Below are 14,992 nucleotides of genomic sequence, written 5' to 3'. Positions count from 1 at the left end.
GAATCTATGGAATTCTCTGCCACAGAAGGCAGTGGAGGCCAATTCACTGTATGTTTTCAAGAGTGAGTTAGATTTAGCTTTTAGGGCTAAAGGAATCAAGGGATATGGGGAAAAAGCAGGAACGGGGTACTGATTTTAGATGATCAGCCATGATCATATTGAATGGCGATGCTGGCTCGAAGGGCCAAATGGCCTACTCCTGCACCTATTTTTCCTATGTTTCTATCTGATTAGTGCTTTTTAGCAATACCTTCAACTCATGAAAAGATTGAACAACTGAATGCAACTTCTGCTTAAAAAGCCATGGTTTTGCCAATTCCAGGAAAGCTCTGCTGAAAAAATAGCAGCAATTGCATGTTTGGATATTTCACATGTGCCCACATCTACCAAGGAAAACCAGGGACACTTATGCTAACCAATATTAGCCATCCTCCCACGATACAGTTTTCCAAAAAATTTTCATTCTTGTTCCTCAGGACATTTTCAAAAATCTGTGCCTAGACCATTCAATACCTCCACCTTATTTGTGTGTTCTGATGTTTTCAGAAAATATTCTTTGCAAAATGTCAACTGCCGTTTACAACCCTCTGCTGCCTGCCTCTGAATTACCCAACATTCTCCAAGCCGTTAGAAAATTCATTCTGTAATATTGATGCTAGACATTTCCCCATAGCTAGTTAGACAAATGCTTCTTTCGACTGGTGAAATGACCAAAGGCCAACATTAATTTTCATTTTCTCCTTCCATTTTTTCTTTCCCTTTCGTTCTTCAAGTTTCGGTGTTATGGTTATGGCCAGTACAAAGAGTAAAGCCATATCATGGGAGCAAATATCCAACTAGCCCCCAGCAATTGGATCTTAGTTTGATACTCCATCACAGTTCCGTTTATCTAGACTGCAATTGGAGAGACAGAAACATATAGATATATGCACACACACAAGCACATCAACACATATGCATGCGCACATGCACATGTGAGCACACCCACACACATGCACACCTGCGTACACACATGCATGCACATGTACACGCACGCATGCACGTGCACACAGAGACTTTGTTGGAGTCAATTAAATATCAAGAAGGATTTTTATTTCTCCTTATCCATACAATCAACTACAATCAACTAGAGAGCTAGGTACAGCTCTTAAAGATAGCGGAGTCAGGGGGTATGGGGAGAAGGCAGGAACGGGGTACTGATTGAGAATGATCAGCCATGATCACATTGAATGGCAGTGCTGGCTCGAAGGGCCGAATGGCCTACTCCTGCACCTATTGTCTATTGTCTAAAGTTGTCTTTCTCATTTTAGGTCCAAGCTCGAGTTAGAAACCCTTCATCAACTTCAAATCTCCCAAGAAAACATGTTTAGAACGTCTGAAAGTGCTCAAAGTGGTCGTGGTTCAACATTCCCCCAGAAGAGGGTTGATGTAGATTCTTCGATTCCACGGGATGACGTTTCATTCACTGATGACAGAGCTGTAAATATTGTTCCCTGCAGGGCTTCAGATCCACCAGAAACATTCTGCAATTCCGATTGTTGCACTGTATCCACCCAGAATGAATCTCCACAACCAGTGGACTCTTTAAGTGCTGAACATTATAATCTTGCAAAACTAGGAGATACGCTGCCCCATGTCTTGTGTGGAATTAAATGTCCAGAGAAGCAGGCGGCACAGACACGGATGCTGGAGAGTAGACTGACTGGTCAGCAACGTAGCTCCTCAGCCTGCACCTCAGGAAAGAACCGTAAACAGCTTAAACGCTCACACACAACAGTTATTCAGATCCTTGACAACACCAAGGACCTATCAGTTAAAGCATTTAAAGTCTCGCAGCAAACTGCTTCAGGCAAGTGCCTTGGAAACCATATTGTGCAACCAAGCACGGAACAGCAATCTCCATCTGAGCAAAACAATATGTCAGAAAGACATGCTCGAATATCAGAAAATTCTGAAAGTTCAATCCAGTCTTCAGGAAGCAAAGGTGAACAAGATGAAATTGTAGGTATGCCCGATCTTCCGGGAAGCATCAAGCAGTGTTGGTGACCATTCATAAAATAGAGAGAAGCTCATCCATTCCATTCCTTGTATTCCATTTCCCTTTTGATTCAAGGAATTCTAATTTCAAATATGTTCCTGTTTTTTTTTTTTCTATATTTAATCAAGGCATTTGTAATATGTTAGTGATTTTGTTTGAAATTTTTGATTCTATTGCAGTCCTCAAAAGGTTAATGGTTTTGTTAATATTAACCATAATTCTGAGCCCTACTTTAAAAATGAAAATTTCTTTCTTTTCTGAATGTTCCAATCATTTTTTTTTGGATAGAGGAATGCAAATCGGAGACATCAGTCATTGGTCTTTGGTGCTAAACAGATTTAGATTATCAGCCACTGGCTGTTGTTTCCTTTGAAATCAATGGAACTATACATGAGAAGTAAGTGTAACTGGTTGTAGATGCTCAGGCTCCTGTTTCCTGCTCAATCAACTCCACACAATGTACCATATCAATCCTTTACAATGCTATTTTTTCTCAGGACTTCACTCTAGAAATATTCTCTGTTACGTTCTACAGTGGTTAGCTGGAGAGGGAAAATAGGCTGTTAATTTCTATGTGCTTCCACTACCATTCAACACAATCATGAATGAATTTTCTTCCTGCTATTTCGCTCCTATGTGTACATGCCGAATGGCTCTGCCTTCCTGGACTTTTGACGTCAATCAAACAGAGCCTTTCACTGCTCTATTCAAAGCACTCAAACTTTCTGCCATCTCCAAGTACTTTTTGATGTGTGGGAATGGGATGGTATAGATCACGTGCAGGCAGATGAGATCAGTTTATCATGGCATCATTTGGGCCCACAGACATTGTGGGCTGAAGGGCCTGTTCCTGTGCTAGAAACATAGAAACATAGAAAATAGGTGCAGGAGTAGGCCATTCGGCCCTTCGAGCCTGCACCGCCATTCAATATGATCATGGCTGATCATCCAGCTCAGTAACCTGTACCTGCCTTCTCTCCATACCCCCTGATCCCTTTAGCCACAAGGGCCACATCTAACTCCCTCTTAAATATAGCCAATGAACTGGCCTCAACTACCTTCTGTGGCAGAGAATTCCACAGACTCACCACTCTCTGTGTGAAGAAATGTTTTCTCATCTCGGTCCTAAAAGACTTCCCCCTTATCCTTAAGCTGTGACCCCTGGTTCTGGACTCCCCCAACATCGGGAACAATCTTCCCGCATCTAGCCTCTCCAACCCCTTAAGAATTTTATATGTTTCTATAAGATCCCCCCTCAGTCTTCTAAATTCCAGCGAGTACAAGCCCAGTCTATCCAGTCTTTCCTCATATGTAAGTCCCGCCATCCCAGGGATTGATCTGGTGAACCTTCTCTGTACTCCCTCTAAGGCAAGAACGTCTTTCCTCAGGTTAGGAGACCAAAACTGCACACAATACTCCAGGTGCGGTCTCACCAAGGCCCTGTACAACTGCAGCAGAACCTCCCTGCTCCTAAACTCAAATCCTCTTGCTATGAATGCCAACATACCATTCGCTTTCTTCACTGCCTGCTGCACCTGCATGCTTGCTTTCAATGACTGGTGCACCATGACACCCAGGTCACGTTGCATCTCCCCTTCTCCCAATCGGTCACCATTCAGGTAATACTCTGCTTTCCTGTTCTTGCCGCCAAAGTGGATAACCTCACATTTATCCACATTATACCGCATCTGCCATGCATTTGCCCACTCGCCTAATCTATCCTCTGTACTCTTATGCTGTGCTTTATGTTCCGTATTCTACTCAAGTAGAATTAATGCAGCAATTTCCTGCTCCTTCCCCTTTTAGCTTCAGCCAGAGATCTTTTTATTCAGTAAGAAGCAACCCATACCATTCCACACAGCAGATTTACCCTCAGTGAAGTAGCCATTGCCCTCACCTGGGATCTCCATTCCAGTATTTCATGGCATAATCTAACAATATTTTCGTCATCTTCCCAGGTCCCCATATTCTACTTGAACTAACTTCGAATTATCACTTACCTGGTCACAGTCTTACCATTTATTTTGCCTGTTGCCCTCTACTTTCCCCACAAATAAAACCACCCACATAGATCTTCTTGGTCTGCTGAGCAAGTTGGGCTGACGGGCCAGTTCCTATGTTGTATAACTCTATTTAGACTAGAAATGAGACAAATATACATTGCAAAAATAGCACTAACAATCCCCTGATAAATCCAATAAAAATGCAATTTAATGTAATCGATTTAATGGGAAATGTGGCCCTTGTGAGTTTAATGGAAGCGGACTCCGATGATTGTGTAAGGAACAGGGTAACATTGAACATAGAAACATAGACAATAGCTGCAGGAGTAGGCCATTTGGCCCTTTGAGCAAGCACTATCATTCAATATGATCGTGGCTGATCATCTAAAATCAGTTCCCTGTTCCTGCTTTCTATCCACATCCCTTGATTCCTTACTCCTAAGAGCTAAATCTAACTCTCTCTTGAAAACATCCAGTGAATTGGCCTCCACTGACTCCTGTGGCAGAAAATTCCACAGATTGATAAATCTCTGGGTGAAAAAGCTTTTCCTCATCTAAATCCTAAATGGCATATCCCTTATTTTTAAACTGTGACCCCTGGTTCTGGACTCTCCAACATCGGGAACATTTTTCCAGCATCTAGCCTGTGCAATCCTTTAAGAATTTTATATGTTTCTATAAGATCCCCTCTCATCCTTCCAAATTCCAGTGAATACAAGCCCAGTCGACCCTATGGCGAGTCTGGAGGCTTGTTCTTTGTTAAAGAAGTTTATTGCGGCAGCAATATTCGATTACAAAGTATAACAAACGAAATTAAATCAAACTGTTCGCTTCGGAGTTCTCTTCCCACTGACTGGTTTTGGGCCTCAAAACCACCACCTGACCTTGCTGGCCAATCAGCGGGTTCGACTCTCAGGACCAATCCCTATGGTCGCACCACCATGTGACCTTGCTGGCCAATCCGAGGGTTCGACTCTCAGGACCAATCCCTATGGTCGCTACAACCCATTCTTTGATCATATGTCAGTCCCACCATCCTGGGAATTAACCTAGTGAACCTACGCTGCACTCCATCAATAGAAAGAATGCCCTTCCTCAAATTAGGAGACTAAAATTGCTCACCACACTGCAGGTGCCGTCTCACCAGGGCTCTGTGGAACTGCAGTAGGACCTCTTTGCTCCTAAACTCAAATCTTTGAAACCCACAGTGCAATTAAAATGCACACCTTGGATATCACCTAGTGACCCAGACGCTGAACCATTGGGATTTCTGAACAATCAGACAGCGAATTATTGTAGCTTTACTGTACTGAAAATCCAAATTCAATCATAATAAAGTAAAAAACAATTCAATCGGCCATTAACACTGCATAATTAGAACGAAGGCAGCAATTTTTATCATTGAATGTTTACATTGTTTATGTAGTGTTAACTTTATTACTAAAAAGATATTTGGATAAGTTAATTAAAATATTCTGTAGAGAGTATTGGATATTTTACACAAAATGAATATTGCGCAAAATAAAGAGGGGATTCACACAAAAAGATGACCTTTATAAAATGTGGTCATTGTAATATTTTGTTAATTCTGTATATAACTGACTTTAGGTGCTTGAGATGGTGTTCAAATAAGTATGTAAACAATTTGTACATATTGGATTGTAAAATAAATGCAGAAGTTCAATTTTTGTGTTATGTTATAGTTTAATCATGGGCTTACCTATTTAAGAGAGGGAACGAACATTTTTTTACCAGTATTTGGACATATGAGCTTCTTCAGTTGAAGGAAATGTTACTTATACATTGTTCTTTTGTAACAAGTTTAAAAACTCTGGGGAAGAAATAAAATAAAATTTTGATTTATTTTAGTGATGTGTGTTGCATTATTACACTGCCATCTATGATGTGCAATGTATGGACTACCATAGACTGCAAATCCATTACTTTGTAGTTGCAATGTAATGTAATGCAGCCTAGAAATCTGACCCACTTTACTTGTTGAAATCATCCACAAAGCCATTTTCCACATGTTGTGACACTTTAGTGAACAACATCTGGCCTGTGGTTTGGATTCTGTTCTGCCTGGCTACTCGCTGTAAGTTTGCCAATGGTCCTTGGGATACAGCTCCTTTTAGGAGCAGGTCATGGCATCATCAGGATATATAGAGGGGAGCGCTGCGGAAGGAAAATAAAAGGTAAGTCTTGGCTCTGCCTGCACATTTCCAAATCCTCATGGCTCATCCAATGCCAGGCCCAAGTCATTGGGGTCCTCTAGGCACTGGGTCTCAGTTCTTAGTTCCGCTTGTCTCTGGATGGTCTTATGCATGGACTTAGCGGTTTCAGCAGTCCCAACTCATGCATCCTCAAAAATGTTCCACTTTATTATTTATCTCAAAACTTTCACAAAACCTTTAATCTTCCTTTCAGGAGCCAAGGATCAGAACATTAACAGCAGGACACCATCTGGCACTTTGAGCTTGCTTCACCATTCATCAGTTATGGCTGATTCTCTACCATCTTTTCCTACACGATCTCCGTATCCCAGAAATCTATTGATCTTTGTTTTAAATAAACTAAGCATCCACTGCGCTTCCCAAGAGAAATATTCCCAAGAATCACTTCCCTCTTTATGAAAGACTTTCTCCTTGTCTCAGGCCTAAACAGTCAGTCCTTTGTTTTGAGACTGTGACCCTTGGTTCTGGTGTCCTCAGAAAGGGAAAACATCCAGCTTCCACCCTTTTGGACTATGTTTCCTCTTCCCTCGATCTGAATTGTCGACTTGCATCTTTTGCCTCCACATATGGTACTTCCAACGTTGTTTTTTTTTAGATTCCAACATCTGCAGCCTCTTTTATATTTTTATGATTACTCAATCCTGATTTTCCTTTCAAAAATCAATGCTCACTCAAATAAGTCCTATTTTTCTTTTCAAGGTTTTCCGTTATTGCAATCTTCATTTTCGATTTCAGTATTTCTCTTACCAGTAGGTCAGTAGTAATCCATTTCCCCCCTCCTTTTTTAAATAGGTTGACTTGCATTTGCCACCCTTCAATCCACAACTCCAGAATCGAGGAAGGTGAAAACTAGGGTCATTTTAATTTTGATATCCACTTCTTTCAGTAATCTGGGATGTACATTAATGAGAGTTATTTTATGGATAGCTGACCAAGGACAAATGATCACGTGGTGGACAGAAATGGAGATTCAAATACACTCACAAAATTTTTGGTGTTTCAACATTGACAAATACCACTAGAAACAACAAGCATTGGATCACCCTGTTTGATGTACTTGCATTAAAAGTGTTGCTTGTTCAAATGACAAAGCCATAATAGAGGAAGCAAAGAAAAGAGAATCACAAAAATCATTAACTATTGATGCTGGAATTCTCTGCCACATTAGACAGTGGAGACCAATTTACTGGATGTTTTCTCGAGGGAGTTAGATATAGCTCTTAGTGCTAATGGAATCAAGCGATATGGGGAGAAAGCAGGAACGGGGTACTGATTATGATTTTGATCAGCCATGATCATATTGAATGGCCTACTCCTGCACCTATTTTATATGTTTTTATGCTGCAGCATTCCTACACCTCTGTCACCTGTGGGGGAGAAACTTTAGACCTCAGATTGGTCTAATCGGCCATCTCTGTACTCATTGTAATGCCATAGACTCAATGTCATGGCCTCACCCAAGAATGAGCAACAACAACAATATCATTGGGTCCTAGAACCGATCAGCTTTTGTTTTCAACAATTCTCTCCTATTTGTTTTACATATACTAATTTTTCTTCATTGTTACCAGATCCTTATGTCCTCTGGTTTTTCTCGCTACTTTTCCATGAAGACAGACAAATGTGGATGAAGCTCTAAAATCTTAACTCAGTGTCTCTTTCCACAGATACTGCCTGAACCTGCATTTTCTATTTTTATGACGTTTGCGGTTGCTTAATTCTTATTCCCATTACAAATTCTCCCACATGTCTGTAACAATGACAGTTAACATAATATTTTAAATTGCTTTCACATGTTTCTAAAAACTGAATGGATGCTTATTTTCACTTTCCAAGTTTCTTGCTCTTTAAACTATTAAAGGGCCAGTCACACAATTCATAAGCTATGCTTTTCTTTAAGTTATAAGAAGTTAGTATTTTTTTTCTTTCCCTGTGTGCTACGGAAAATAGTTCAGAGTAACACAGTAGTGCGGCTTGTGGAAATGCTGCCACAGACCTTCAGTGATCTGGGTTCAACCTGATCCCTGGATAGGTGGAATTTGCACATTCTCTCTGACAGTGTGAGTTTCCTCTAAGTCCTCTGGTTTCCCTTCAAAGACCTGCAGGTGAGTAGGTTAATTGGCTGTTGTAAATTGCTCATAATGTGTTGGAGTGACAGAACGTGGGGGAATGTGGGAGAATAAAGTAAGGTTAGTGCAAATAGTTGCTTGATGGTTAGTGGGGGGCAGAAGGGGTTTGTTTCTGTTCTGAATGTTTCTATGACCCTCTGTGAATTACTCCTACTTCCTTTCTCTTTTGTGATCATTAACCACTTTTTAATAACTGAACATTTTGCAAAAATTTCCCTTCATCATTATGACTCATTTATTTTTGGGAAATTTTGCCGGTGCACTGTTGTTTGGTTGCTTGTTTAGTCGAAAGTTGGTTAAAATGCCAGTATGCATGCTTACACTATGTTAATGTTCCAGTGATATAAACTACAAAAAAGAAAGGAACATTTTAACTCTTAATATGCAGTCACTTACACTGGCTTTCAAAATTCAAAATGTCACTTTGCTGCTGTATATTCTATGTGATTTTATATGAATTTAGTTTAGTTTAGTTTAGTTTAGAGATGCAGTGCGAAACGGGCCCTTCAGCCTACCGAGTCCGCGCCGACCAGCGATCCCCGCACATTAACACTATTCTACACACACACACACACACAGGAGTTGTAAGCAGTGAGTTGATTTCTGGTGGAGGGATTGATTTGAAATGGAATCAGATGAGGGAAGGGAGGGTGGAGATAGTGAAGATGATAACTGAAGACCACAAATGCCACATATAGTCATACAGCAGGAAAACAGGTCCTTCGGCCCAATTTGTTCATGCTAAGATGCCCCACCCATACTAGCCCATGTTTGGCCCATATCCCTCTAAGGTTTTCCCAACTATGTACCTGTCCAAATGTCTTTTAAATGTTTTTAGAGTACCTGCCTCACCCACCTCCTCTGGCAGCTCGTTCCATACACCCACCACCTTCTGTGTGGAAGTCTGCCCTCAGGTTCCCATTACATCATTCCCCTCTCACATTAAACCTATCATCTTCAGAGATGTCACCATGGATTATTCCATGGACCCTATCACCTCACCTTAAACCTGTCTTCTGGTTCTCGATTGTTCTACTCTGGGCAAGAGACGCTGCGCGTTTACCTGATCTATTTCCGTACAATTCTATCCGATCACTCCTCATCCTCCTGCGCTCCAAGGAATAGAGTTATAGCCTGCTCAACCTCTCCCGATAGCTCAGGCCCTCAAATCCTGGCAACATCCTCGTAAATCTTCTCTGCATTCTTTCTAGCTTGACAACATTGACTGCCTGCATTTATTCAACTGCCTGCATTTTCCAGTTTCCTTAGTCCTTAGTCCATCAGAAAACATTACCAACATCTTAGGTACCCTCCTTTTGTTCCATAATCTCTTGTATGGCAAGATGTCCATTGATTTTAAAAATCCAATTTCCGTTCATCCACTGATCCCCCTTATCCTTAACCCATTACCCCCCCATTTCCCCCTCTTTCCCATGCCCACTCATGCCCATTTTTATTATCACACTCCCCTCCTCACTCCCTCCCATCCTCTTCCACCTATATCCATAATTTTGGCTTTATATTTCATTCCTATTCTCTCCTTATCTGCCATCCTTTTGTCTCCTTTTCATCTGTACCCTTTGTCCACCCATCTGCCAATAAAAATCCTCTCCTCACTTGTATCCATCTATGACAAGGCAGGCTTTCAGTCCCCCTTCTACAATCAGTCTGATGAATGGTCCCGACCTGAAATGCCACGTCCATTCCCTCCACAGATGCTGCCTGATCCTCTCAGTTATTCATGCATTTTGTCTTTTACTAAAGATTCCTGCATCTGCAATTCCTTGTGCCCCTCTTAATTTATCTGCTCATTAAAAGTTCAAAACTCTTTAGTAGTTTGGTAAAATACAAAATCTCTTTCATAAATTGACATTGACTTTGCTCAGTTTAACGATGATTTTCTGAGTTCCCATTTACATTTCATTGCATTCTACTGTGGTTTCTAGTTTTTGAACAGATGGAATATGTTTGCTACCATCCAATCTCCGGTCACCTTTGTAAAATCAAAGGAATTCTGAAAGATAAAAAGCAATTAATCAATTTTCTTGACCCTAATCTCTTTCAAATCCCTTGGCTGCAGGCAATCAGGTTAGGGACTTGCCAGCTCTCAGTCCCATTACTTTACAATTCCTGGTTGTTTACTAATTTCTTTAGGGTCCTTGATCTTGTCAGTTTTAGTGCTTTATCATTTATGTCTTTGCATCTTCTAACATGACAAAGAGAAGTTGCTTTATGTTTCCTGCTATTTCTTCATACAGTATCACAATTTCTTCTATTTACCTTCGTCTATTTTACTCGTTTATATTAGCTTACAATCCAATTTAGTTTGCCCACATATTGTATTTCTGCCTCATTATCTGTTCTTGATCACCCCCTATCCTCAGCCTTACATCTCATTGGCAACATTCAAGAAACCCTGAGTCGAGGCAATAATAATTGAGAGACTTAACTACTGCGTATTTGTGTGCAGAGGAAATAAATCAGTGTATTTGGATGCAAACAATAATCTATTGAACTGAATGTCATACAGTTTATTTAGAACATTGCTGATTATTTTTTTTTGCTTTCATGCCTTTCAAAAGAATGAGGAATCCATCAGTAGATGTGCTGTAATTATTGTCTCTGTAGTGAACACTCTTCAGAACTTCTTTTGTATTGAACCTGAGATTCTCAGAAATCTGTTTTTTTATAGTTTATGATTTCTTCTTCGTTTGGGTTTAATACACCATAGAAAGGTAGAGCCTAGAAACAGGTCCTTTGGCCCACCGAGACCACTGATTTTCAAGCACACATTTACACCCTTCCTACCCTAACCTATTTTATTCTCCCCATATTCCCATCAACTCTGTTCCAGATTATATAACCCACCTTCACATTAGGAATAATTTACACTACACAATTATCCTTCCAACCCGCACACTTTTTAAGTTGTGGGAGGAAACTGGATTGAGGGCTTGCCTGCCCTGCTTACCACTACTTCTCCGCACTTGAGGAAATGCAATCTAATTGCAAAAGCTTCATCTAAATGCGTACCTGAAGGAAGAGCAAATGCAAGGTTGGAGTCAAACGCAGGCCATTTTTACAGCTGAGGTCAGCTATATATACACAGGTGAATGTGGGGAGGATGTTTCCAGTAGTGGGACAGTCTAGGACAGAGGGCACAGCCTCAGAATAAAAGCAAGTACCTTTAGAATGAAGATGAGTAATTTCTTTAGCCTGAGGGTGATAAATCTGTGGAATTCATTAACAGACAGCTGTGGAGGCCAAGTCATTTGGGTATTTTTAAAGCAGATTGATTGGTTCTTGATTTGTAAGGGCATCAGACGTTACTGGGAGAAGGTAATGAGGGTAGAAGGAAAAATAGATCTGCCAAGATTGAACAGCGGATCTGAATGTCCTCATTCTCCTCCCATGTCTTAAGGTATCAGAAACGGGACAATGAAATTCCCACTCCAAGCGTACAATCCCATCCCCTAGAAACAAAGAACTGCAGATTCTGGTTTATACCATAGACACAAAGTGCTGGAGTAACTCAACGGGTCTGGCACCATCTCTGTGTTCTTATTGTCCAAGTGGCTAGGTTTATTATTATTGTCACATATGCTGAGGCTTTATTTTGCATGCTATCCAAATAGATTCGATATACCATACATAGATACAATCTGTTCAAACTCAAGTACAATAGATAGAGCAAATGGGAAGATAGACTGCAGAATATAGTTTTTAGCATTGTGGCGCATCAGTTCCTTACATAAAGTCCAATGTCCAGAATGGGATAGAGGTGAATCGAAACTTATGGCCCAGTGCAGAGTAGGGAGGCAGCAAGACTACAACAGCTGTTGATCAGTTGCAGGGTCGCTGAGTTGCAATGGGTCCAGGTCTTTTTATTAAGCCAGAAGTTGACACCCAACATAACCAACCTGTCAAAGTACTTCATCACTACGGATGTTGGTGCCACTGGTCAGTGGTCACTGAGGCATGCTTTTTTTTTATCATGTCAGAGTGAATAATTTCCACCAGTATTAATGCATTACCAATCGCCTCGATGGCGATAGATCAAATTCCAAGCCAAGAATTTGACACAAAATCAGTGCTGACACTCAACGTGCAGGGTTTGGAGATGTACTTGCAGAATGGTGTTTACTAGTGCTCCCTCTCCCTTATTTAATGTTTAAAAGGACCCTGCAGCTTCTCAATATATCCGTCAACCAACTTTACGAAAAACATTTTCGAAAGACAGTTATTTTCACATTGCTGCCTGTGGGAACTTGGTGTGTGGAAGTCAGCTGTGACTGCACTTTGGGTATTTATTGTACAGAAAAGTGCTTTGGGATGCCTTGTGATTCCCAATAGGTGCTATGTAAATGCAGCTGCTTCTTTGCATATGATATGCCTTGTTTAATCTTTACCTTTTATGTTTTTAATTTCTATTGTTCCACCTTCCCCTTGGGGCAGCTGAGCTGGTTTTTAAATGCCGTGCGTCCATGGGGCAAGAGTCGTGCACGCAATGTCCATGTGCCAGCTCTTGTTCTGCTGCCACGACTGATCTCTCCATCCACCTCTCCATGCTGTGTGCCCAACTCCGTGAAGAGTCTGAGTCCATGTGAAGGCTGAGCAGAGCCCCCTCCCCTCCCCCAGCCCAGCCCAGGCTTGGCTTTGCTTTGCTTTGGCTTCTCTGGTTTCCTGTTTGCCCGCGGTTTGCGCCGTTCCCCGCAGGGCAGCTCCTCGCCTCGGGTATTGTGTGTCCGGTGCTCACTCAGGCGCTGTGTGAGAGACACCCCCACCTCCACCCCCAACCCCACCAACACTTGGCCGGACTGCAGGCAACTCGAGCAAAGAAGAACCCCCCCTCCCCTCCCCTCCCATCCTCCACACCAATGCTGTGAAATGAGCCCATGTGTGGCTCTGCAGCCTCTGCTCTGGTCACAGGGAGCCTGGTCCGGGCTGGGTCGGAGTGGTCGCTGGTAGCCGCTGCAGCTACTGTAGCCGCTGTAACCCGCTGCAGCTACTGTATCCGCTGTAACCCGCTGGTAGCCCACTGTAACCCGCTGTAGCCGCAGCGATGGACGAGTCCTCACCCCCGGGCACACAGTGCCCCACCTGCCCGCTGCTATTTCACACTCCGGACGAGATGCACTTCCATCGCAAACACTTCCACCCAAGTAAAAGCCTGGAGCAAGAAACCGCGCTGGAACATCCAGGAGAATTACTTTCTATCATCATTGTAAGTTTATTTTCCACACTTTATTCCCGGACAGTTGAATCTTGCAGCAACCCCCTCCCCACGGGCAAAGCAAACACCTCGTTATTGCTATTGATTTAATACCGTGTCTCCGTTAAAACAACTCTCCTGGAGCATAAATGCCCGCTTGTTGACGGTGCAGCCTTGTTTTAGCAATGCAGCTTGGTAACACGCTTTACCTGTCATGTGATTACAAAGTAGCGCCAGGGGTTTAGGAAGTTTCATAGGTAGCTGGTGGCGTAAATCTCTCTACGAGATCTGGTCAGTAGCGAAAGACTGGCAACATTAAACATTTTGGCGCACTTTAAGGCCCAGAAACTGATTTAGCAACAAACACGCCCCCTTGTTGTGGCTTCCACCCTGCAACACTGTCTCCATGAATTGGAGATTCATTTCACTCTGGAGTGAAGTATCTCTGGAGAAAATCAAAGCAGCATGAAAACGTACTTTCCATTTCCACCCTTCGTTTAACCTGGATTTACTAGTTATGCAAGGAGTGGAGATAGGAATGGGCTAGTTGGAGGTGGAAGATCATGTGACAAAATCTCCAGGAGTATACACAGCCTGAACTAACACCGTTTCATGTTTTTGGTTGTTTCCTAGCACTCCTTAGTGTATTTTCTTTCAGTAGTGAAGTACAGATAATTTATGATTGCCATTTGTCTTTATTCACAGTTTTATCACTTATGTACACTGTTTACGTTGAGCTTCACGTGAATAGGGAATTTCATTGCATCCTGGTAAATGCATGTATTTTGTTTTTTTGTTTATGACTTTCAGATCAATTTCCCTTCTGGGATAAATAAAGTTATATCATATCGTGTAAAGGACAAACCAGTTTGAATAGTTGGAAACAACTAATCTTTAACTAATGAGATGCTGAATTTGCATAGCCTTTTTACCACTAAATCTTAGATCATTTTTATGGGAATACTTAACCAATCGTTTAATGGCTAATCAATGCTATTCTTTGAACCAAGAGGAACAATTCTTTAAACTCATTAAAATATTCTGTCAGTCACTGTGATTATAATTGACCTAATCTTAAATCTATGTACCCAGTGTTGCAATGGCCCAGCATCTCAGATTTAAAATGATAATTGACAAAGCACAAATTGTTTTTCTACAAATATGATAATTCTATCACTCTTGTTTGTGAAAAAGTTCCCCATAACTTTCTTCATTATCAACTTGAAGCCTCATTTGTAATTTTTCCTCGTTCTTTAGCCGACAGAACCCTAACAGCATTTTGGTGAATCTCTGCTGCCTTCCTTGTAAACTGTGTGCTGTTACTGCAGGTGTGACCTTATGAGAACCATCCATAATGGAAGCAAAGCTCAGTGGGT

General features: G+C 41.6%; 2 protein-coding genes across 4 annotated transcripts in view; both read left to right on the top strand.

Annotated features, from left to right (window-relative positions):
* pkd1l1 (polycystin 1 like 1, transient receptor potential channel interacting) overlaps positions 1–2,046 on the top strand; it is a 98,413-nt gene extending 96,367 nt beyond the window's left edge. The window contains exon 50 of the mRNA XM_078422438.1: positions 1,311–2,046. Within this exon, the coding sequence (XP_078278564.1) occupies positions 1,311–2,046 (736 nt within the window). The remainder of the gene's footprint in view (positions 1–1,310) is intronic.
* An 11,449-nt stretch (positions 2,047–13,495) lies between these two features.
* tns3 (tensin 3) overlaps positions 13,496–14,992 on the top strand; it is a 374,519-nt gene continuing 373,022 nt past the window's right edge. For all 3 annotated transcript variants that reach the window (XM_078418541.1, XM_078418534.1, XM_078418548.1), the window contains exon 1: positions 13,496–13,628. In XM_078418541.1, coding sequence (XP_078274667.1) covers positions 13,536–13,628 — 93 coding nt within the window. In that variant the 5' untranslated portion in view covers positions 13,496–13,535. The remainder of the gene's footprint in view (positions 13,629–14,992) is intronic.

This window comes from Rhinoraja longicauda, chromosome 2, assembly GCF_053455715.1.
Source record: "Rhinoraja longicauda isolate Sanriku21f chromosome 2, sRhiLon1.1, whole genome shotgun sequence".
Classification (NCBI taxonomy): Eukaryota; Metazoa; Chordata; class Chondrichthyes; order Rajiformes; family Arhynchobatidae; genus Rhinoraja; species Rhinoraja longicauda.
Note: the sequence above shows the minus strand (reverse complement) of the source record. Positions and strands in the feature narration are given on the sequence as shown.